The 25,259-nt window shown below is 48.3% G+C and overlaps 1 protein-coding gene across 2 annotated transcripts in view; it reads right to left on the minus strand.

Moving 5' to 3' along the window:
• MYBBP1A (MYB binding protein 1a) overlaps window positions 1–25,259 on the minus strand; it is a 51,979-nt gene that overhangs the window by 14,986 nt on the left and 11,734 nt on the right. For both annotated transcript variants that reach the window (XR_014520031.1, XM_083479522.1), the window contains exons 12-23: window positions 24,256–24,462; window positions 23,484–23,592; window positions 21,434–21,530; window positions 21,102–21,256; window positions 19,663–19,752; window positions 19,181–19,357; window positions 17,786–17,950; window positions 13,664–13,821; window positions 11,541–11,675; window positions 8,397–8,517; window positions 7,212–7,343; window positions 6,682–6,750 (exon numbers count right to left, since the gene is read on the minus strand). Coding sequence is in view for 1 of the 2 variants with exons in the window: in XM_083479522.1 (XP_083335648.1) it covers window positions 6,682–6,750; window positions 7,212–7,343; window positions 8,397–8,517; window positions 11,541–11,675; window positions 13,664–13,821; window positions 17,786–17,950; window positions 19,181–19,357; window positions 19,663–19,752; window positions 21,102–21,256; window positions 21,434–21,530; window positions 23,484–23,592; window positions 24,256–24,462 (1,615 nt within the window). In the remaining variant the exon portion in view is untranslated. The remainder of the gene's footprint in view (window positions 1–6,681; window positions 6,751–7,211; window positions 7,344–8,396; window positions 8,518–11,540; window positions 11,676–13,663; window positions 13,822–17,785; window positions 17,951–19,180; window positions 19,358–19,662; window positions 19,753–21,101; window positions 21,257–21,433; window positions 21,531–23,483; window positions 23,593–24,255; window positions 24,463–25,259) is intronic.

Genomic DNA, 25,259 nt, shown 5'->3' on the forward strand with positions numbered 1-25,259 from the left:
GAAAGATTGGTCTGTTCGGTTTGGTTCCTAAGGGCCACAAACAGAGCCATTCAACACAGAGGCACTGAAAGGTCTTTTGCTTCTTCCTATCTTTGAACCATTTTTGGAAATTAAGCCAGCAGGAGAAAGAAGATTAGGGAGAACTGGGGAGAGCTTCCAATTTTATTTCATCAGCTAGTGGCAAAAACTCCATCACCTTCCAGATAATAAAGCCCAGCTCTGCAAACTTTGTGCCCTCCAGATTAAAAATATATATATTGTTACAATCCCCATCAGCTCCAGCTATGGTCAACGGCTGATGGGAGCTTCAACTCAAAGCCACCTGGAGGGCACCAGCTTGATGAACGCTGTGATATACCAGTTTGTGCCAGGACCAGACCCTGTCTCTGTGCAACTTCCGGGCAGGAGCTGCGGCTTTATTTTGAATCGTATATCGGTGGCCAAGACAGAAGCCAGTTACAGGATGTGCAACCTGCTGACCTAAGGGAACACAGCCAGATTCTGAGATGGGCCAAAAATAAAGAGGGGGAAGTTGGCCAACCCTTATGCCCCAAAGAGCTCCTGAGTTTGGAGCTGGGGGGGAGGGGGGAGTTGCTCCCAGAGTGGGGCAAAGCTGATCCCTACTGTCATGGATTTGCTGGCTGCAGAGAAGTGGTGAGAGCCCAGGGATTGGTTGTGGGATGATGATGAGAGGTCAGAGCAGGGGTCTGCAACCCGCGGCTCTGGAGCCGCATGCGGCTCTTTTACACCTTTGCCGCGGCTCCAGGGCAGATACTAGCGAGGGGAGGAGGCGCATTGTGCGCCCTGACACTCCCCACTGTGGCGGGCGCTGTACTGGCTGTGACGTCGCATGGGGGCGTTGCGTGCGTTAGTCACGCACCGTCCCAACGTCACCTTCCCGCCTGCTGTCAGATCGGAGGGCAGCGGCACGCATGCTTTAAATGTCGCAATGGTTTTGCGGCTCCCAGTTGTTGTTTTTCTTCGGAAACGGGTCCAAGTGGCTCTTTTTGTCTTAAAGGTTGCAGACCCCTGGGTCAGAGGGAGGAGGAGAAGACTGGGAGAATGGTTGAGTTGGAGTGGACCCCAAGGGTCATCTAGTCCAAGGATGTCCAGCAGGTTGATTGCCATCTACTGGTTGATCGTGGTGGGTGCATTGTCGACCGCAAGATCCCGCCCTGCCCGCCCAAAAGCTCAACAACTTTGGTAGATCACTGCCAGTCTTTTTATAGTGGGAGAAGATCGCAGTCTCTTGAAAGTTGAACATGCCTGATCTAGTCCAACCCCTGCAATGCAGAAATCTCAACCAAAGCATCCATGACAGATGGCCCTCCAATCTCTGCTTAAAAACCTGCAAGGAAGGAGAGTCCACCACCTCCAGAGGGAGCCCGTTCCACAGTCAAACAGCTCTTACTATCAGAAAGTTTTTCCTGGTGTTTAGTCAAAATACTTCTTATAACTTGAAGCCACTGGTTCGAGTCCTACCCTCCAGAGCAGGAGAAAAATTGTACGGTGCTTTCCCTAAAAGGAAATGGCCCCAAACAATATTGGGAGCTGTAGTTTAAGGGTGCTGAGAATTGTAGCACTGGGAGCGGTGCCCTAACAACTCTCAGCACCCTCAGTTCCCAAGATTCTTGGGTGCGGGGGAGAGGGGGGATCAATGACTGCTAAAGTGGCACAAAAGTGCTTACAATGTATGGTGCCCACCAAAGCGTTTATCTTGCACCTGATAACGTCAACTTTACAGTCTTAAGAAATGTGTTAGTCCTTGAAATGCCACCTCTTTGTTCTTTTAAGCTGCAAAATGCTTTTGGGCATCGCTGGAGGCCAGATACTAATACAGTGGTGCCTCGCAAGACGAAAATAATTCGTTCCGCGAGTCTTTTCGTCTTGCGATGTTTTTCGTCTTGCGAAGCACGGTCCGTCGCAACTGCACCTCTTCAAGCAGCTTTAAGAAAAAAACGCAAGACGTTTTCGTCTTGCAAAGCAAGCCCATAGGGAAATTCGTCTAGCGAAGCAACGCAAAACCGAAAAACCCTTTCGTCTAGCGAGTTTTTCGTCTTGCGAGGCATTCGTCTTGCGGGGCACCACTGTAACGGGTGTTCGACCAACGATTCCAGTGAATATTTACAATTTTGAAAAACTACTTAGTAAACATGACGCGGGTGGCGCTGTGGTCTAAACCACAGAGCCGATCAGAAGGTCGGCGGTTCGAATCCCCGCGACGGGGTGAGCTCCCGTTGCTCGGTCCCTGCTTCTGCCAACCTAGCAGTTCAAAAGTATGTCAAAGTGCAAGTAGATAAATAGGTACCGCTCTGGCGGGAAGGTAAACAGCATTGCCGTGCACTGCTCTGGTTCGACAGAAGCGGCTTAGTTATGCTGGCCACATGACCCGGAAGCTGTATGCCGGCTCCCTTGGCCAATAAAGCAAGATGAGCACCGCAACCCCAGAGTCGTCTGCGACTGGACCTAATGGTCAGGGGTCCCTTTACCTAGTACACATTTGACACCAGAATTTGCTAAAGTGGGCTTCCGAGGAGATGAAATGTCAAGATGCGACAGGAGTTCCCGCTCCACCTGCTAGTCAAACGCTTTGGTGAAAGGAGAGATGTCTTAGCAAAGTCCTTCACTGGCACCTCCAAGTTGCAACCTTCCTGTGACCTTGCAACCGAGGCAATAGACTCCCCTCAGGCTACGCTTGGTGGACTTTGCAAAAAAAGAAGACGGGGAAAGGCTGGTGTGGATTCTTGTCAGCCTCCTATCTTTTTTTTTAAAAAAAGCCTCTGCTCTCTACGCATCAAACGGCAAATATAATTTGAGCGCATTAGGGAAATTACTCAACCCTACAAGTCCTTGCGGACTGCCCCGGTACGTTTCCACGGAGAGAGTCGGCTGTTGAGAGACAGGTTAGCTACGCTCCGGTGAACAATTCATCTGCTTTGCTCCAGGCGGGGAGCTCTCATTATCCCTTCCAACCTGTGGCAATGAAGATAAGGAGGCCAAAGCGGACCTTAGAAGGGCATCGCCTGAACAACCTAAGAAGGTGCAAGCTGGGCTTAAATAATTCTGCTGCAACAGACCTTAATCTGCTCAGCATCCTTCCCCCCCCCCCTTCTGCCCCACAGTAGCCAATCAGGTGCCCCCAGGAAGCCTGCAAGCAGCAGCAGCAGCCTTTCCCATCGATGCTCCTCTGGGTATCGGGAGACATGCTGCCACTGACTTGTGGCCCCGGACTGCCTTGTCCTCCCTGTATTGGTTTGATTCCCTTCTAGAGCAGCTCAGGTTGGTAGCCATCAAGTTAAATATGAAGTAACACTACTAGAACTTGCACACATCAGTGAAATAAGACCTGTACTAACAGCTGGGGAAGAGACTGACGACAACTGCCCTCCCGGACAACTGTGTCTTGCTTCTGCTAGCCTTCTCTGGAGTAAGGATATGGGAGCCAGCTGCGTGCCCTCTGGACTGGTGAGAGGATTCCTCCCCTCTGAACTGTATTGAAGCCAGGCTTCATTTGTTTGTGTGCTACGCAATAATCGCAATGTGAGAAAAGAACTTGGGCCTAGAGTACCTTAGGGACTCTGTCTGACTCCAAATGCTCCTAAAGGGCCTGAGCTAATTATATGTGAAGAAACGTCTATACCGCCATCATTCAGTCCGGACACTGACGTCCACCTCTGAGAGTCTTCTGGCAGTTCTCTCACTGAGAGAAGTAAAGTGACAGGGAACCAGGCAGAGGGCCTTCTCGGTGGTGGCACCCTCCCTGTGGAACACCCTCCCATCAGATGTCAGGAAGATAAAGAATTTCACAACTTCTAGCAGACATCTGAAGGCAACCCTGTTCAGAGAAGTTTTTAACGTCTGACATTTTATTATTTTTTATATTTTGCTGGAAATCCCAGCCAGATGGGTGGGGCAGAAAGAATAATTCATCATCATCATCATCATCATCATCATCATGTCAATCACAGCCAAGTGCTTCCTGGACTCTACCTAGTCCACAAAACCTTATGTATCTGTTTGGTTTTCAGAGTGCCACAAAGGCTCTTGTACGTGATGTCTGAGGAAAGGGGGGGGGGGACCGATGCAACAGCTTTGGCCCCTGGGAGGTGCGTGATAATACAGGCAGAATTAAGATCGATTGGCTGGCCTAAAATTAAAACCACTTAAGTGCTTGCCTGGCCTGGGGCCAGGGTCCTCTCCATTTTGAAGGCCTGAAGCTTTTTCCTCTTTGCCCATCTCATGTAAAAAGGGCCACTTCCTTAAAAACAGAGAGAGAGAGAAGATTCTCCTATGCAAAGGAGGAAAATGCCAAATTAGGAATCACTGACTTGATGGAGGACAGGTAAGGTCACACTTTAGGTTTCAGGTTTAATACAAGCTCTATTTAAAGGGGTGGGAGGGAGGGGGAGAGGACCTCATGGACCAGGGTGAAGATGAGGAACTCGTTCTCTGCCAAGGGCCACATTCCTTCTGGCATGATCTGCTGGAGGCCACATGCTGGCAGTGGGCTAAGCCACAAGCGGTAAGAGTGCCCCCTTTCCTCTGTTCTTTCTGACACCCCCTTCTCTCCCCACCCCGTCACCTAGGGGGCTGCCAAATTGGACTGGCCACTTCTAGCGCTCTCTCTCTCTGCCAAAACCTCCTCGCAAGGTTGTTGTGACCATTCACAGGGAGGGACAAGACAGGGCACACACTGGCTTGAGCTCTCTGGCCAAAAGAGTGGGATAAAAGGCCAATCGACAAAATAAGCTCTAATCGTCGCTGAAAGCGCTAATTGCAGTTCAGAAAGACAGAGTAGGCAACACTAACCAGAGCAGGATTATTATTTTTTTCTTTGAAAAGAAAAACCACTTTATTGCCTCTCATTCTTTATGCAAAATGTTCCTTGATTAATTCTCCCTTTACCACCTGCTGAAAAACATCTATGTTGAAGGCATTCAACTTCAAATGCGTTCGTGCAACTGAGTCATCACTTCACTGCCGGTGTGGGCAGAAGTGAGCACTCACGCGAGGCGTCTTCCCCCCCTCTTTTAATGCCATGCTGTACGTTAGTCATAAGACGCCATGTGCTGGAGTGTAGTTTTTAGTTGCTGGGGGATTTTTTTTATTATTCCTTTTTTTATCCTGGCAAATCGAGGAGTCTCAAGGCTGCAGAAGCAGCCTAGAACATAAATCGCCTCTTTAAAAAATAATCAGACAGACTCTGCTCCATCTTATTTGTTTTAATTTATTACGTTCATATTAGGGCTGGGCTACATCTAGTTTTCAACACTGTGGTATGTCACCAGCTAAACATTGTGATATACCAATACATCACAATGTCTGAAATAAGGATGGAGCTATGTAGAGACGTTGGCCGAGTTTAAAGCCATTATCTTGCTTTAAACTCAGGGGATTCTCATAGGTAGCTAAGTCATGCAGAGATAAATTAAATTTCATCCAGGAGAAAAAGGAAATAAATGAGGGAGTTCTCTCTTTTTCCCTCTCTCTCTCTCTCACACAATCAGAAATTCCCCTCATTCAGGGATAAACAACTTGAGGAAGCCATTTTGAAGGTCAACTTCCCTGAGGGGGGAAATTGTCACAGCAATAAGATCAGAACCGCATTAGAGTGTGTGCGCTTGTTTGTGCGAGATGAGGGAAATTCAGCCTCATTTCTGTGCATGTTTCAGTCTGGAATTTGGGAGGTAAGAGTTCGATGCTTATGAACAATGTCAGGCTGACAATGGTAGGAAGCTCAATGACCCACAGGAAAAAACAGAAAAGGGAAGAAAACCGAGAGGGAAACACCAAGGCAATTTCCTTGCACCACTTCATATTCTAGACACATTTCTGCCTCACAAGTAATTATAACTATTGGAATGGGCAAAAGCTCCCTCTGTGAGAGCCAGACGTCTGAGGCAAACCATTAGTAGTCCCATCAAGGCTTGCTTTCCCACCTAGTATGTATTCAAAGCTATTTATTACAAATCGCAGCGTCGGCCATTTTACAAGATAAGCCAAATCCTGACACTGCCAACAGGAAAGGAAGAAATATGTCAGGGTCAGGAGTAAATGTACCACACACCCCTATTTCTTGCTTAAAACTCGGGGACCTTGATGAGCATTAATTGCAATCAGCATAGCTGTAAGATGCTAACGCTAGGAAGAAGAGGGAGAATTCGTGGAAAGAGGGAGCTGTGATTGGTTTAAAAAATCTCTTAAACGTACATAAGAAGTCATTGGCATCGCATGATTTGCACTGATATAAAGGTAAACGTAAAGGGACCCCTGACCATTAGGTCCAGTCGTGGCCGACTCTGGGGTTGTGGTGCTCATCTCGCTTTACTGGCTGAGGGAGCCGGCGTACAGCTTCCTGGTCATGTGGCCAGCATGACTAAGCCGCTTCTGGCGAACCAGAGCAGCGCACGGAAACGCCGTTTACCTTCCCGCTGGAGCGGTACCTATTTATCTACTTGCACTTTGACATGCTTTTGAACTGCTAGGTTGGCAGGAGCAGGGACCGAGCAATAGGAGCTCACCCCGTCGCAGGGATTCGAACCGCCAATCTTCTGATCGGCAAGCCCTAGGCTCTGTGGTTTAACCCACAGTGCCACCTGTGTCCCTTTGCACTGATATACACAAACACAAAAGGTAAATTCCACCCCAGACCCCGCTCAGTTTGGCTGCCTTTGCACTTACCTGCTGGTGCTGTCGGGCGCCTTCTGTGATCGACTTGACAATGGTGTCAATCAGTTGTTTGCACATGATCTCCAAGGGAAAAAGAAGAGACCTGGGCGTTAGTGGAGCCTCACATCACCAGGATCGCAAGTGATGTTTTAGGACAAGCGAGGGGAGGGATTTCCAGCCCACAGGCCTAATGAGGCCTGTCAGGTCTCCAAATCTGGCCGGCAAAGGGAAATCAAGCTCCCCTAACAACCTTCAGAACCCTTAAACTACAGTTCCCAGAATTCTTTGGGGGAGGGCAGTAGCCATGACAGTTGAAAGTGGTGATTTAAATTCATGGTGTTAATGTGGCCCTGGTCGGAGAGTTGTGTCATAAATTCTGAGGTACAGAAGACTAACTACCCTGTGAAGGCTTTGACAACAGAACACCCCTTCCGTTCCTGGGACGTCATTTGGTTCCCAGGAAACCGATCGACAACCAATGTGCATTTTGTGTGCCCACATGGTATGGAAAGGATGCGAGACCGGGCTCTTCCGCTACTTACCGGGTGGCGTTCAAAGAGGTCGAGAAACATGGGCCCTGTCAGCGGGCTCTTGCGCTTTGTCAAAAACAGGTTCAACGCTTCCTTGTACACAGCGGACACTCGGTCCAGGTCCAGGCTGCCGACAGCAAGGGACTAGGAGAAAAAGGCAGCATAAAAGGAGTAAGTGTTTGGTACCTCATGTTACAGACAGGATCTGTTCCAGAGGCCCGTCTGTAACGTGAAAAGCCCGCAACTTGAAGCGCCATGTCTGTGCAGGCACACGGCACAGTTTGGCACTTCTGTGCATGTGTGAGTGGCGAAACCCAGAAGTAACCCATTTCGGTACTTCTGGGTTGCCGCGGGATGCAAGACAAAAACACGCAACCTGAAGCGGACGTAACATTAGGCACAACTGTACAAGAACGGGGCCTTTTCTGAAGTAGCTCCCAGCTTGTGGAATACTCTCAGGGGGTGTTACTGGGTTGTTTTTGTTTTATGCATTTTGTGTTTTTATACTGTGATTTTATCTTGTGAACCATCCTGAGACCTGTGGGTATAGGACGGTATACTACTACTACTATTACTACTACTGATAATAATAATAATAATAATAATAATAATAATAATAATAATAACAATAACAACAACAACAATAACAATGTATGGGTGCCACCTTTCTGGTGATACAGTGGTGCCCCGCAAGACGAATGCCTCGCAAGACGGAAAACTCGCTAGACGAAAGAGTTTTCCGTTTTGGAGATGCTTCGCAAAATGAATTTCCTATGGGCTTGCTTCGCAAGACAATGCCTTGCGAGTTCCTGTGGTTTTTTTTTCCTTCCCCCCCTTTTTCTAAGCCGCTAAGCTGCTTATCAGCTGATCCGATAAGCCGCTAAAAGCCGCTAACAGCGCTAATCCGCTAATCCGTCAATGGGCTTGCTTCGCAAGACGAAAAAACCGCTAGACGAAGAGAATCACAGAACGGATTCTTTTCGTCTTGCGAGGCACCACTGTACAATGATCAGAGAACAAATCTGCCACTGCTATATATGAGGGTCAGTTTTTCAGGAAGAGTCCTTCGCCAGCCTCTGATTGGAGGAGGCTAAGGCAGGGGGTGGGATTTGCTGCGGCAGCCAGGACTGCCCCCATGCTAGCAGAACGCAGGCTGCAGTTTACTGACACAGATGCAGAAATGGAGGACCTCCTCACCTGAGCGGTCGGAGCACCGCTTCCTTCACTGCTCTTCAGCTTCTTTTTTGGCTGAGCGACCTGCGGAGCAGCTTCAGCAGCCGTGTTCCCCTTCAATACCCGGAAGAGGTACAGGGACCCACTAAAAGCAGAGCGATACGCAAGAGAAGGGTCAGGGAGAACCGCATGTATCATGCCATGCTGCACCAGCTCAGAAATATCTTTTAGGTTCAGAACCTCCATGAACCTCACCTTTCCATTTTCAAAAGCAAGTTTCTAGACCTTATTACGGCTGCGAGGATAGGCTTGTGGGTGAGAAATGCCAGGCAGGGGGTAGGGATAGGTTTCTAGTGGCAAGGAGTTGGGGTTTCAGCACCCTGTATAATACACACGTCTTCCTTTCTCTTAGGGCTAAGGGCACACAGTTAGAAAAGGACTACAGAAGATTACTCCAATATACGACTACAGCGGTGAGACTGCACAGAGATGGAAAGATGGAAAGCCCTGCCCACTATAGACGAATGACTGGTAAAATTATTGGATCTGGCTGAGATGGCAAAGTTAACATGTTTAATTAAGAGAAAAATTGTTACTGACATCTGTTAAGGATTGGAAACTTACACACACACACCCCGTTTAATGCTTTATTGGTTTTAAAAACTATGTAACGTAAGTAATCAAAGAAAAATATAAACAAACATTCATATAAACAAACATTCATTTCAACGTTGGTGCTTGTTGTATGTAACAATTTGTAGACTGGAAACTTCTTACCGGCTTTTTGAGTGAAAATGAACTGGCAATATCGGGATTTGAGGATTGGAATAAGACTGGTTTATAGAAGACCGACTGGTTGGATTTGTAAGAAATGAATATTATATGTCGCTGCAGAAGAGGGTTGGAAGTCCTTTTACTCTTTTCAATTTTTCTTTAGTTTTTTCCTTTACAGTGGTACCCCGCAAGACGAATGCCTCGCAAGACGGAAAACCCGCAAGACGAAAGGGTTTTCTGTTTTGGAGGCGCTTCGCAAGACGAATTTCCCTATGGGCTTGCATCGCAAGACGAAAGCCCATAGGGAAATGCTGGCGGTCGGGAGCAAAGACTTTCGCCCACAGCCGGCCTTCAGAAGAGGACCTCTTCTGAAGGCCGGCGGGGGGCAAAAGTCTTTGCTCCCCCCCGCCTGCCTCCCCCCCCCGCCTGCCCCGGGCGATCTTAAAATGCTGGTGGGCGGGAGCGAAGCGTTCGCTGCCGACCCCCAGCATTTTAAAATCTCCAAGGGACAGCAGAGAAGTCTCTGTCCCGGGGAGATTTTAAAATGCTGGGGGTCGGGAGCGAAGCGCTGCAGACCCCCAGCATTTTAAAATCTCCCCGTGTCCTGGGAAGATTTTAAAATGCTGGGGGTGGGGAGCGAAGCGCTGCCGACCCCCAGCATTTTAAAACGCTGTTCCGAAGGGGGGCGGGGACACCTGCCCCCGCCGCCCCACTTCGGAAAGCTGTTCCGAAGTGGGGCGGGGGGGGCGGGGACGCCTGCCCCAGCCGCCCCACTTCGGAAAGCTGTTCCGAAGTGGGGAGGGGGGGCGGGACGCCTGCCCCAGCCGCCCCACTTCGGAAAGCTGTTCCGAAGTGGGGCGGGGACGCCTGCCCCCGCCGCCCCACTTCGGAAAGCTGTTCCGAAGTGGGGAGGGGGGGCGGGGACGCCTGCCCCAGCCGCCCCACTTCGGAAAGCTGTTCCGAAGTGGGGAGGGGGGCGGGGACGCCTGCCCCAGCCGCCCCACTTCGGAAAGCTGTTCCGAAGTGGGGCGGGGGGCGGGAACACCTTCTGAAGGCGGGCAGGGGGCGAAAGTCTTTGTCTCCCCTGCCTGCCTTCCCAGGGGCTTTTAAATGCCGCCCGCCAGCATTTTAAGATTGCCCCGCACAGCGGAGAAGTCCTCCGCTGTCCCAGGGTTTTTTAAAATGCTGGGGGTGGGAAGAAAAGCCCTTGTCCCCCCCCCCAGCCTTCAGAAGAGGTCCGGGGACAGCGCACCTGGCCTGAAGGTGGTTTCCCTAGGAACGCATTAATTGATTTTCAATGCATTCCTATGGGAAACCGTGCATCGCAAGACGAAAAAACCGCAAGACGAAGAGAATTGCGGAACGAATTAATTTCGTCTTGCGAGGCACCACTGTATTTTATTTCTCTCTCTCTCTCTCTCTCTCTCTCTCCCCCCCCCCCGCTTCCCTTTTCTAGCCTTTTCTTCTTTCTGATTCTGTTCTTTTTAAGACTAAGTACCTAACAGGCGTCTCCACACATACCCGTGTTCTAGTAGCGCATGACCGCGTATACGCACGGCACCAGGAATTAAATGGAACAAATCAATTTAAACTGCAATAAGGGCACTGATGGTCTGAAAAGAGCAGGAAAATGGTGTGGAAGGAGCCAAGCACTTTGAGGTACCGGTCTACCTCTGAATCACAGCCAGGAACTTTGGGGTACCAGTCTACCCCCCAACCTTGCCATCATTTTCACACGGTCCTCCAGTGGTGAGGAAGACTGAGAGCCACCACTGCCACCATTCATGCCAGTTTGGTAAGTGCTGCTGGTTTTTAAAAGGGTTTCCAGAGGCTTAGAGGGCGTTTGCAGGCTTTTTAGATGGTGTTCCCCACTATTAAACAATTACACTATACGTAACCCCCGCATAAGTGGGAAGATGCCTGTACTGGGCTACTGGTGTAGCAGAATAAATTATGCAAAACAAAACACATTTACTTTGCATAGTTTATACACCCACCAGGGCTATATGGGAGAAGACATTCTCTTAGAGCCCTGTATAGGGAGCCTTTTTAACGTTTAATGTTTTAATATGTTGCTATATATGTTGGAAACCACCCAGAGTGGCTGGGGTAACCCAGTCAGATGAACAGGGTACAAATCAATAATTATTATAATAATAATAAATGAAGAAGAAGAAGATACCTCTGCAGATTTCCGCCAAAACCGTGAGAACTAGGAACCTGCTTTAAGTCTTTTAAACTTAGAAAAACGGGTTTTGCTTTTCATTGAAAATCTCAGGGTTCCAGACCCTTTTCAACTGCAGTGTTAAATGAGAAGATAAAGTGTGTGTGTGTGTGTGCGCGCGCGCACGTGCGCGTGTGTCTTTAACCCACACACCTGCCCAAACGACCCACCTGAAGCAGTAAAGGGCAACAGAGGAGTCGCTCTGCTTGCAAGCTCTTTTCACCAGACTCTCCAGCTGGGCATGCAGTTCTTCCCGGATGGGGGCCACGTTTTTGCAGTACTGCTTGGATCTGCATAGGTGGTTCCTGAAAACCAAGGGAACACAACACAGTCAGTAAACCAAAGAAACCCTACCGGTATGATACCATAGAATCATATAATCATAGAGTTGGAAGAGACCACAAGGGCCATCGAGTCCAACCCCCTGCCAAGCAGGAAATACCATCAGAGCACTCCTGACATATGGTTGTCAAGCCTCTGCTTAAATACCTCCAAAGGAGGAGACTCCAACACACTCCTTGGCAGCAAATTCCACTGTCAAACAGCTCTTACTGTCAGGAAGTTCTTCCTAATGTTTAGGTGGAATCTTCTTTCTTGTAGTTTGGATCCATTGCTCCGTGTCCGCTTCTCTGGAGCAGCAGAAAACAACCTTTCTCCCTCCTCTATGTGACATCCTTTTATATATTTGAACATGGCTATCATATCACCCCTTAACCTCCTCTTCTCCAGGCTAAACATGCCCAGCTCCCTTAGCCGTTCCTCATAAGGCATCGTTTCCAGGCCGTTCTTGTTTTATTCATAATCTGTATACTCCACTTTCCCCCCACACCTAAAGTGTTCGAGTAGCGCAGCTACCTAAAAACATTCAAAATGCTGACTTGAGAGCACGGCTGGACAATTTTGTACCACCGACAGGAACACACTATAGACCTGCGGGCTCTCTCTTTGCAGCAGATCCTGGTATAGAGTCACATCCATCTAAATTTTACTCAGGGTTGACCCATCGAAATTAACGGACTCAAGTTAGTTTCAATGGGTCTACTCTGAGTAGGACTGGCATTGGATACACAATGTTTCACATCCAGGGGTCTGCCTGAAAAATAAAATCTTCCTCCCATGCCACGTGGACTGAATCCACATCAAGACGCAGACAGGCAAACACGAGGTCTGCAACTCCCAGTTCGTTTTGCACCTCTGGATAAAAATGTAGCAAAGGTCCTTAAAATAAACTCCAGCACGGCAAAGAAAGACTGGTCAATCACGGTCTGCCAGTAGAAAAACTGAGCAAGACATCTTCCATTTCAACACCTGGTGAAAACCTTTCTATTCCATCAGACGTACATAGCCAATGAGGAATACATACTTTCGTTGATGCCTGTTTTTGTGTCTGTGTGGTGGTGTTGTTTTAATTTTTATTTTATTTTGACAAAGTAATAATCATAAACAAATAAGAATAAAAATGTGCCCCCTCCACCGAGACCATTCCACTGTAACTATCCAACCTCCCAAAATTTCAACACCTCTTGCAATGGTCTGACCCCTTTCAGTTTGTACAAATTCTACAAACACCCTCCATATATCCTCAAAATTATTTCTCCTGCATATTCACCTTCTTACCTTAACAACACATGTTAATTTATCATTAATAGCTATATCCCACACCTCCCTATACCATTCTTCCATTTTATATTCTGCTTGCCCCTTCCACTTCCTAGCTATAATAATGTGATGTCTGTTTTTAACTTCTTATGTGGTTTTTACTGTACGTATTAAGTTCTTGTAAACTGCTTTGGGGTTTGTCAGCACAGTGGTACCTCAGGTTACATATGCTTCAGGTTACATTCGCTTCAGGTTACAGACTCCGCTAACCCAGAAATAGTGCTTCAGGTTAAGAACTTTGCTTCAGGATGAGAACAGAAATCGTGCTCCGGCGGCGCGACAGCAGCAGGAGGCCCCATTAGCTAAAGTGGTGCTTCAGGTTAAGAACTGTTTCAGGTTAAGTACGGACCTCTGGAATGAATTAAGTACTTAACCCAAGGTACCACTGTAGTGGTATATATATAGAATCACAGACTATATATATATATATATATATATATATATATATATATATATATTCCTAGACTTGGAAGAGACCCCGGGGGGGGGTCAACTAGTCGAACCCCCTGCAATGCAGAAACCTCTTGCCCGATGTGGGGCTCAAACCCACAACCCCGAGATTAAGAGTCTTCTGTTCTACCGCCTGAGCTATCTAAATTGAAACAGCAAATAAGAAACCTCGCCACAAACTCACGTGAAGATATCGGCCGTCTTCCGGAGGTAGTCTTGCTCCTGCTTGTCGGACCCGCTGCTCATGCTCTGCTCGATCACAGAGAGGAGCGGGTCGATGATGGTGAACACGAGGGGGTTCTCTGCCTGCTTCGACAGGAACACCTCGACCAGATCCAGAACCTGGAAATGTGAGGGACAGAAGGGAGATGTGTCAGACTCAGGCCCACACAAGCTTTCCAGAGACAGAGAATAATAATAATAAAATAATAAAATTTTATTTATATCCTGCCCTCCCCAGTCGAAGCTGGGCACAGTGCGGCTAACAACAGTAAAATAATACATTCTAAAATCAGTTCATTATAAAATCAGTTCAGATCAGGTTAATGGCAACCATTGGGCTTGAGTTCTGTGAGGATTGCCAAAGGAGGGGGTCAGGCTGTGCCCTGGCCAAAAACCTGGTGGAACAGCTCCGTCTTGCAGGCCCTGCGGAAAAATGTCAAGTCCCACAGGGCCCTAATCTCTTGTAATAAGAGTGTTCCACCAGATCGGAGCCACAGCCGAAAAAGCCCTGGCTTTAGTTGAGGCCAGCCTGACCTCTCTGTGGCCCGGGACCTCCAAGATGTTTTTGTTTGAAGACCGTAAGGTCCTCCGTGGGACATACAGTGGTGCCTCGCAAGACGAAAAGAATCCGTTCCGCGAGTCTCTTCGTCTTGCGGTTTTTATGTCTTGCGAAGCAAGCCCATTAGCGGCTTAGCGGATTAGCGCTATTAGCGGCTTAGCAGATCAGCTGATAAGCGGTTTAGCGGCTTAGCGGATCAGCTGATAAGCGGCTTAGGCGATCAGCTGTTAAGCGGCTCAGCGGGTCAGCTGATAAGCGGCTCAGCGGATCAGCGGCTTAGCGCATCAGCTGTTAAGCGGCTTAACGGATCAGCTGTTAAGCGGCTTAGCGGATCAGCTGATAAGCGGCTTAGCGGATCAGCTGATAAGCGGCTTAGCGGCTTGGGGAAAAGGGGGGGGGGAGGAAAAAAACCCCGCAGGAACTCGCAAGACATTTTCGTGTTGCGAAGCAAGCCCACAGGAAATTCGTTTTGCGAAGCACCTCCAAAACGGAAAACCCTTTCGTCTAGCGGGTTTTCCGTCTTGCGAGGCATTCGTCTTGCGGGGTACCACTGTACCAGGAGAGGCGGACCAGTAGGTATGAGGATCCTAGGCCGTATAGGGCTTTAAAGGTTAAAACCAGCACCTTAAACCTGATCCTGTACTCCACTGGGAGCCAGTGCCGCTGGTATAGCACTGGATGAATGTGATCCTGCAGCGAGGACCCCGTAAGGAGTCTCGCCGTGGCATTCTGCACCTGCTGGAGTTTCTGGGTCAGTCTCAAGGGCAGCCCCACGTAGAGCAAGTTACAATAATCCAGTCTGGAGGTGACCGTCGCGTGGATCACAGTGGCTAGGTCAGGGCGAGAGAGGTAAGGAGCCAACTGCTTAGCTTGGCGGAGATGAAACAAGGAAGGGGTGCACATGCAAGAAGTCTAGGGCTGGGCCAACAGGAATGACCACAGTATATGGGGACAGAGGGAACTGCCTTTTGCCAGGACAGCCTATCTGTCCACCTGGACCAGCACTGCTTGCTCTGATCAGCAGCAGCTCTCCAGGGTCTCGAGAAAGGGCGTTCCTATAACCCGCTACTGTGGTTAGAGCAGGGGCTGGGGAACTTGGTCATCCAGAGGGCCACACTCTATTCTGAGAAACCTTCCGAGGGCCACATACCACTTGGTGGGCGGAGCCGGAAGCAAAAGTGGGTGGGGCAATGCAAGTAAGATGTTGCCTTTTGCAGAGCAAGCTGGTTTCTACAAACACACACACCACTGTCAGGAGTTATCAGAGTGGAAGGAAACAATTGCGCCAGGCGAAAAACCACCCTGAGTGTAGCCTGGTGAGTTTCCTGAGAGCCACATCTGGTCCCCAGTCCTGGGGGTCCCCACCCAATTTAACCGCATAGATGTGGACACATGATGGTCCCTTTGTTCTCCCAACTCCCACTAAGCTTTAGTGCAACTCACTTTGCCCATTGCACTTTGCTCAGAAGGAAGCCCAGTTGTTTTTAATGGGCCTCACTCCCAGGTAAGTGAGTATAAGATCGCAGCCTAAAATAGTCTGCAAAAGGGTTCCTCCCCTGCCATCTGTCAAGGCCTCTGTCATGTTAGTAAAGAACAAGACCTTCCCTCTTCTCCCTCCCTGATCCACTTATTTTTCCAGGGAACATCAGGGAAGAGACCTGTGTAACTCAGAAGCTAGCTCAGTATTTGGCTCTACTGCTCCAGTTTGGATTCTTGCCACCAAACAGTATTTCACATGCTGAAAATCTGTTTCCCAAGCTTATGCTGACCCCTGGAGGCCACGATTAAAACAATCCCAAACCCCAACTGCATCCTTTCATCCTCAGATCCAGCCACAGAGGGATGGACAGCAGTTCTAAATTAAAAATGGTATGTGCCGTAAGTTGTACATCAGAACAAAAATAGATACTGTCCCTTTCCAAGAGCATAAAGGTCTGCAAATCTCCTGTGGTTTTACTGCTCAGCTGCTGTTATATATATATGTACCGTTTTACGGTAGTGCTATTTTTATGTTTTGCAGTTTCTTACGTGGCTCCAAGAGAATCTTGCGCCTTGAAAGGTGGGGTGAAAATGTTTAAATCAGTGACTTTCAACCAGTGTGCCATGACACCCTGGGGTGCCTTGAATGGTGGTCAGGGGTGCCATGGGCGACACTGGCCTCTGTCCCTCTTTCCTTCCCTCCCTCCTCGGATGCCCTCTCGCATCTCTGCCTCCCAAAGGCTTGCACGGCTGTTTGTTGCAGCAGCCCTAGCTACAAGCCCCCCAGGTGAATGGTGCCTCTGGGGTTGGCCAGGGGGTGCTGGTTGCCAGGAGCTAAGGCAGCCTTGGAGTAAGCAAGCAAGTGGGCGAGGAAGCCCAGCCAGCCAGGCCAGCCAGGCCCCTGTGGGGCAGTGTGAGGAGGCAGCTCAGAGACCAGGGGCGGCAGCAGCGGCTGCCCAGAGGACTCCCAAGGAGAGGGGAGAGGAGAGGAGGCTGAGGGAACACTCCACAAGGGAGGGTGTTTGAAAAAGGGTGAGAGGCTGCCAGCTCTGCAGGCAAAGGGCAACACAACTGGACTCCTGATCCCTGCAGAAAGAATGTACAGTGGTACCTTGGGTTACAGACGCTTCAGGTTACAGACTCCACTAACCCAGAAATAGTACCTTGGGTTAAGAACTTTTTTTCAGGATGAGAACAGAAATCGTGCAGCAGCAGCGGGAGGCCCCATTAGCTAAAGTGGTGCTTCAGGTTAAGAACAGTTTCAGGTTAAGAACGGATCTCCAGAACGAATTAAGTTCTTAACCCGAGGTACTACTGTAGTTGGTCAAGGGAGCCGTGGACTCAAAAAGGTCGAAAACCTCTGGTTACAATAATAATAAAAACTCATGCTACAAAGACTGCTTTTGGCTATCAGCTTCAGAACAAGTCAGATAAAAAACCAGGATCCTAAATCCATGGTTTGAAGGTCATTATGATTAGAGTAGTTTTAACCCATCTTTCAATGCAATGTTTTCTAGATGCAGGCTGAAAACACACCCAGGGGCAATGAATCCATTTTTATTTCATTTTTATCTCTGCTTAAGTTACTGGGGGGACACGGGTGACGCTGTGGGTTAAACCACTGAGCCTAGGACTTGCCGCTCAGAAGGTCGGCGGTTCGAATCCCCGCGACAGGGCGAGCTCCCGTTGCTCGGTCCCTGCTCCTGCCAACCTAGAAGTTCAAAAGCACGTCAAGTGCAAGCAGATAAATAGGTATCGCTCTGGCAGGAAGGTAAACAGAGTTTCCGTGCGCTGCTCTGGTTCGCCAGAAGCGGCTTAGTCATGCTGGCCACATGACCCGGAAGCTGTAAGCTGGCTCCCTCGGCCAATAAAGCGAGATGAGCGCCCCAACCCCAGAGTCAATCACGACTTGACCTAACGTTCAGTGGTCCCTTTACCTTTAAGTTACTGGGAGGCAGCAATCTGAACCAGCTCTCAATGGCTTTGTGTTTATTGCAATTTCAAAGGGTTTCTCTCCCCTGGGGCCAACACCTCGTCTCCTCCTACCTTGATCTTGAATTCCCGGCGTAATATTTTCTCCTTGCGCATCTTTTCCTTCTCGTCCTTCTTGGCTTGGATGCGCTTCTTCTGCTCGGCAAAGAGGGCCGACAGGTTCTCGTCCAGGGACATCATGGTTTCGTCATCAACATCCTCGTCGCTGTCATCGCCACCCTGGGATTTTTAAATATTAAAAATGTGTGTGTGTTTTAAAGTTTTGTACCCAGTGCTGGTCCTAGGCCACTGTTTGGGTTGTATCCAACTAAGTTTGACCCAGAGTAGAAACACTGGAACTGACAGATTGGAGTCAGTCAAGTCCATCCATTTTTAGTGGGTCAGCTCCAGGAAGGAGAACCCAATGGGTTTCCAAGCTGTAGAATTCAGCTTTCTTCCCCACAGAACTCAGGGTTCCCTCAGCGCAGAAGACAGGGCCGCATTATTGGCCCAGAGATGGAAAGAAGATAAAGCCCCTGTGGCGATTACACAGGGTCCCCGGACATTTGACGGTCTATTGACCCTGTGCCACCACTGTGATTGCTTTCTTCGCTGCCACCAACCCGTTTCTCTCGGGTACACACGGAGTCCAGACAGTTGTTAACATTACCAAATAATCAAGTTTATTCATAGGCATGAACAAACTTATGGTTTCAGTTAATTTTTCTTGACAGTTTCTTAATCTTAGTTCCTTAACTGTCCTATGCGTTCCTAACAACTTCAAAACAACTGATTATTCCAACTATCAGACTCCACCTAACAATTCCTCTCACTCCCTCACAACACAACTAGACCAACCCACAGACTTATCCTCCCTCTTCCTTCTCCAACTCCCAACTCTCAACTGATTTTCAAAACCCCCCACTCTAACTTTTACTCCCCCCTTGCATTCCCACTGGCCAATCACATTCTCACTCATTTAACCCTTTCCTAATGACCCACCTAGGAGGCAAACGCCACAGCCCCTACCAGAGAAGAATGGCAGATCAAGTTGATGGACTATGCCAAAATGGCTAAAATGACCGGAAGAATCAGAAATCAGGAAGACCAAATTTTAATAAGGAATGGGGAAAATTTATAACTCATCTTGAAGTCCATTGTAAACAGTTAAAACCGTTAGTGAGATTGGAATATCACTTGTAGTTTAATGGTGCATTCTGGATACAATGGAGATGGAAAAGATTTGGATTATTATAAATGATGCAGGAAGAAATCATTAATAAAAGGACCCACAAAGGGGAGGAGGGAAGTTCGGGAGATTCCTTGGAATCTTGTTTTTATGATCTATGTTTGATATATGAATGTAAAATTTTAATCTGAAAAACCAAATAAATATTTATTTTTAAAAAATAAGACAGTGCCGCATTGCTAAGCCTTCCACACCTCGCCCTCACCTCCTGCGACACTTACCAGTGCATTCCCAGCTTGCAGAACTCCTCGCAGCATGGCGCGGAATTTCTCGTCGGCCTCAACATTCTCGTCTTCGTTATCCGTCTCCAAAGCCTCCTTTTCCTCCCCTTCACTCTCATCGTCCTCAGAGCTGTCGTCTTCGTCAGAAGAACTCTCCTCACCATCATCCTCTTCGCTCTGCCGAGAAAGAGGAAGATTCAACTCAGTTTATCGGGAATCCAAGACTTGGCAAATCTCCGTCCTTAGAAAAATCCTGCATCAAGCTAAAAGAGCTCAGAATCGCTCCTTTTGCCATTCGGTCTTATTTTATATGCAAATACAGCATCTCAGGAACGTCAGAAGGTTTAGCCTGAAGTTGCAACAGCCGTTCCCCGCCTTTTATACAGTTTATTAGACACAGTCCTAAAATGCGAAGGGCGAAAGTGGCCTTAGTGACGTTCCAGGGCTAAATGCACTATTATAACAAATTCGGTAGCAGTTACCACATCTTCCGGCAAAGATTTCTTCTTTTGAGTTTCTTCCATCACGACGACAGCGTTCTCTTCATCCTGGTCGTGCTGTGGGTCGAGAACCTTGAGGAGAAATATATATATATATATATATATATATTTGCACATATACGTACAGGTGGTCAGTACAGACGCTCAAACCTAAGTTGCAGGCGCCATATTGACAAAGATGTGCCCCTTCTCTCACATGCGCAAAGGAGTGGCTCTCACAAAGCATGCATTTGCTGTGGCACAGGGCTGCCATTGTCAGTTTGCATTTCTTGGTACAGAAAGCATTGATCTGATGTGTAGAGATCTTTCCTATTCTACTTAATTCAAGAGGGTTCTGGAAGGTGCTCTGTGTGAAAGAAACAAGCAGAAGGTTCGTGATGTTTCGGTTATACCTTCAGAGAAGCCGAGTACAGCTGCTTTAAACTGGTTCTCTTCTCTTTTTCTGGCTGACCATAAAAGTAAGGTGAGAAGGAGTCTGGGTTTCACTTTCTCTTTCTACCTCTCTTCCTTCTGGTGTGGTGTTCTGTGCAGCGATCCCTCTTGCTGTTCTGGCTTCTGGGATTCAGAATATTTTTTTTCTTGTTTTCCTTCTTTTCCTCCTCCAAAAACTAGGTGTGTCTTATAGGGCGAAAAGTACGGTATTTTCGGGTTGTGCTCCGCGGCGACCCGGAAGTAATGGAGAGTGTTACTTTTGGGTTTTGCCACTCGTGCATGCGCAGACGGTCAAAATGACATCACGCGCATGCACGGAAGCGGCGAAACACAACCTGTGCACGTGCAGACGCGTCTTACCTTCTATTCAGGATGCGTACGGAACTCCGGAACGGATCCCGTTCACATCCCGAGGTACCACTGTCTAGTGTTAAGGTTTAGTCATTATAAGTTATTGTAAGTTAAGTCAAGTCTGCTGCAACTGGATTTCTTATGGACAGTGCCAATCCTGAATGTATTTGTGACCAAATGTGTTTACGTTCTTACTCTGCTAACTACACATCAGAGTTCTGCTCTGGGTCAATATTGAGTAGAATTCAATGACAGCCATCGTCAAAAGCAGAAGTGTGCAAGCGTTTTTCTACTGGGGTCGAAGCCCCACAGGCCTGAGGGCGGGGGGAGATGCTGGGTTTTGTCAGGAGACTCCTATTCCTCTCAGAGAGCTGCAATTCCCAGAGTGGTGCAAGCTCTGGGAACTGTAGCTCTGTGAGAATACGGGTCTCGGCAACCTTAAGACACTACAGTTCCCAGGATTATTTGGGGGGCGGCTGTATCCTAGCACTTTAAATGAACATGACTCCCCCCACACACCAAGCTCTGACTCTCCCCACCGTTGAGATGTGGCCCCCAACCGCTTTCCCCCAAGAGCACACGGCCCCGGAGGGTGGGAATGTCACCGTTCCTGCTCTGGGCGGCCCCAGGCTACTCACGTCTAGGATGAGCTGCAGGGCGCCCTTTGTCATGTGCTGACAGATGAGCGCAAAGACGCTTTTGCAGACCCGTCGGATGAGGCCGCTGGACTGGGCCAGGAGGGAAAGGAGGACTTCGATGATCACCTCCACCCATTCTGGCTCTTCTTCGCCACCTGAGTGGAGAAAAACACACAGGGAGAGCCTGAATGCCTCCCAGTGGGCAATGCAACAGTGGCCTGGTCAGCAAATCCAGCCTCCCTTTAATCCTGCTAGCAACAGAGACAAAGCAACTATGAGGGGCTTATCTACATGGGTGTGGTGGATAAATCAGGCTGTGAACAGAAACTCACCAGCAGCCGCTGTCTTTTTCTTCTTGGGTTTCTCTCCAAAGGCTCTCTGGGTGCAATTCTGCAGGTCGCTCAGAAGGTTCACACACTCTGCAGGGGACTAGCCGGGCGAGAATCGAGTGAGGAAGCGAGAGGCGGAGGGAACCAAAAGAGAAAGAAAGAAAAAAGGAGTCAAATGTTGTCATTATCATCGTCCCAATGTTTTTATCCTATCTTTCTCCAAAGTCACTCAGGGCAGCATGCGAGGTTGTTGCAAAGTAGCTTAGGATGGGAGACTTTCTGGTGGGAAAGAGCTTCAGTGTTCCTATGTTCCAGTGGTGCCCCCATTTCCTAAAATTGGCATTCCACAGCCCTACCTGTCATGGTATTGACGGAGAATGAAGGGGAGGAGAAGAGACAGGCAGAGGAAGGGGGGCAGGAAGTGGCGGTGGAGGAAAGAAGGGAAAGCCAGGAAGAGGGACAGCTCACAGATGTTGGAGCAGAGCCTCAACACCGCACAGGAAGTTCTGGCACAGACAGGGAAACAATGCCTGCTCCGTCTGCCAAGGAAAGGAGAGTGTTAAAGAGGAGGAGACAGAGACATCACATGAAAATTCCACGACTTTTCTGTTGGAGAAGGGGCGGGCGTAAGACACTCCAAGAACCTGAGGCGGAGGATTCGGATGCATGATTGTAACGTGCTGCTTGTACATATGTAAAATAAAGGCTGTATATACAGTGGTGCCCCGCAAGACGAATGCCTTGCAAGACGGAAAACTCGATAGACGAAAGAGTTTTCCGTTTTGGAGGTGCTTCGCAAAACGAATTTCCTATGGGCTTGCTTCGCAAGACGACAATGTCTTGCGAGTTCCTGCGGGTTCCCCCCCCTTTTTCTAAGCCGCTAAGCCGCTTATCAGCTGATCCGATCAGCAGATAAGCCGCTAATAGTGCTAATCCGCTAATCCGTCAATGGGCTTGCTTTGCAAGACGAAAAAACCGCTAGACGAAGAGAATCACAGAACGGATTCTTTTCGTCTTGCGAGGCACCACTGTATGTATCTGTGAGTGAGCAAAGGCATTTCTTGAGGAGAGCGTTCACAAGCCATCACACTACCCTACCAGGCATTTTGCAACCAGGAGCCCATCTCAGGGCATTCTGCAACGACGCTGCAGTTCACTTGCTACAGTTGACACATAATACATGCTCTGCACTTGTAAGAAACTCATCCTTTGAATTAGTACGGCAGCACCCACACTTTGGAACTCCCTGCTGATTGACATCAGGCAGGTGTCTTCGTTGTTCTCTTTTCGGCGTCTGCTTAAAACATTTTTCTGTAGGGAAGTCTATCCACACATGCAGAAGTTACATGTTCTGTTTCTTTTTAGCAACTGATGGTTTTAGCCATCCTTTGAATGGATTTAATTATCTGTTTTTTATTGATAATTTTTGTAAACTTCTTAAGAGATACTTTTTGAATGACAAAGCAGTGGTTTGCTAAAATAAATAAAAATTGTGTAGGTACAGAAATACACTAGAACTCAAACTCAAACCCTGCATTTGCAATTCCTGGGTTTGCCTGCTTGCTTTCCCATGACTATTATCAATGCAGGTAAGAATTACTATTTTTTTAATTTTTATCATTTACAATACTGTCTTATTATTTTATACTACAGTACATTGATTATTGCTTACATTTTATGGATCAATGGTCTCGATAGATAGTAAAATTCATGCTAAATTGCTGTTTTAGGGGTTGTTTTTAAAAGTCTGGAACGGATTAATCCATTTTGCATTACTTTCTATGGGAAAGCGTGTCTTGGCTTTGGAACGCTTTGGCTTTGGAACGGACTTCTGGAACGGATTAAGTTTGAGAACCAAGGTACCACTGTAGACCCAATAGTCTGACCTCATATAAGGCAGTTTCCTATGCCTTTCCCAAGACAAGCCCTGGCAGCCCTTTGCAAAATATCTCTCCCCTTCCATTATCATCATCATTATTGGCTCAGGCATTATGGTTACAGCCATATTCAAAGCCTCACCCAAAACAGCCGCTTCCAGCGTGCCGGATATTACCTTGAAGAGGTGAATGCCAACTAACAGCAGGAGGTGTTGGAAGGCGGAGGACTTCAGGTTCTGACTTTTCTTCTCTCTCTTCCGCAAGGTTTCCACCGTCTGCAGCATTCTGTGATGGGGAGAGAATGGTCAGGCTGAGACACGCAGCTCTGCGTTTGTTTGTTATTTGCTTGTTCCAGCCAGCCAGCAGCATTTCCGAGCACAGTTCAAAGTGTTGGTGCTGACCTTTAAAGCCCTAAACGGCCTCGGTCCAGTATACCTGAAGGAGCGTCTCCACCCCCATCGTTCTACCCGGACGCTGAGGTCCAACACCGAGGGCCTTCTGGCAGTTCCCTCGCTGCGAGAAGCCAAGTTACAGGGAACCAGGCAGAGGGCCTTCTCGGTAGTGGCGCCCTCCCTGTGGAATGCCTTCCCACCAGATGTCGAAGAGAACAACAACTACCAGACTTTTAGAAGACATCTGAAGGCAGCCCTGTTTAGGGAAGTTTTTAATGTTTGATGTATTACAGTATTTTAATATTTTTTGGAAGCCGCCCAGAGTGGCTGGGGAAGGCCAGCCAGATGAGCGGGGTATAAATAATAAATTATTATTATTATTATTGAGACTAGGCCAGTCTAGTCAGACTTTGTGCACTGAATGGGGAATGAACCAACTTGTCCCTCCGCCTCGGGCGGCAAAATGGCTTGGGCACTAGGCAGGCTCCACTGAGAAGAGAGTCCAACCACACCTGGAAGGCCACAGGCTCCCCACCCAGCTCTAAGTGCCTCGTACCTGTCCCAAGCAAGCTTCTCTTCATCGCTAAATGGCACCACAACTGCGACGTGGGCTTGGTGAGAGAGGAGGGCACTGGCGTACTGGACGATGAGGTAGAGCCAGGGGTCCCCGCTGGCAGTCAAGCCGTGAAGGTGCTTCTTCCTCATTTCTTCTGCTTTGGCCGAGTCCCCCAGCGCGGGCATCGTGTTCAAGTGCTGGAGCAAACTGCAGGGAGAGAGAAAACAGCGACTGAACACAGGAACTGCCGCTTGGGATATGCAGAAATGTCAAAAATAGTTACATCAGGCTTCCTTGACAGCTGTCGTTGCTGAATATGAGGACCGACAACATGAAAGCTTGTGGCTCTAAAGAACTTTTGACGTGGAAAGAAAACATTGGTAGGTGAAATAGAGGATAGTTGTATTAAAGTATGTCCTATAAAGCAGCCTGTATAAGGTAGGAATAAAAACATGGAAGTAAGGGTGGGAAGCCAAAATTTAAGAAAAAACATGTGAAAATCAATTAAAAATTACAGTCATACCTCGGGTTGAAGTAGCTTCAGGATGAATATTTTCAGGTTGTGTTCCGTGGCGACCCGAAAGTAACGGAGCGTGTTACTTCCGGGTTTCCCCACTTGCGCATGCGCTCAAAATGACATCACGTGCATGCGCGGAAGCGACAAAACACAACCTGCGCATGCGCAGACGCGTCTTACGTTTACTTCAGGATGTGAACGGGGCTCCGGAACGGATCCCATTCGTATCCAGAGGTACCACTGTATGTCTTAAAAAAAACAACAACTTTTGACAAGGATGTTAGCTGCAGCCAGGATTTCAATAGCCCAGCAATGGAAAACCTTGAATAAATCCACATCTGTCTTCATGGTGTAAGAACTTATGGACTTTGGCTATCAAGGAGAGGGGAAATACACATGAACTGTGTGTTTCCAGTGAGATGGAAGATCCACAACACTTGTGTGTCATCTGGTGGGGTTTTATTTCCTATGCTTTGGCCTTAGACGC

This window comes from Podarcis liolepis (assembly GCF_965112155.1).
Source record: "Podarcis liolepis genome assembly, chromosome: 16".
Lineage (NCBI taxonomy): Eukaryota > Metazoa > Chordata > Lepidosauria > Squamata > Lacertidae > Podarcis > Podarcis liolepis.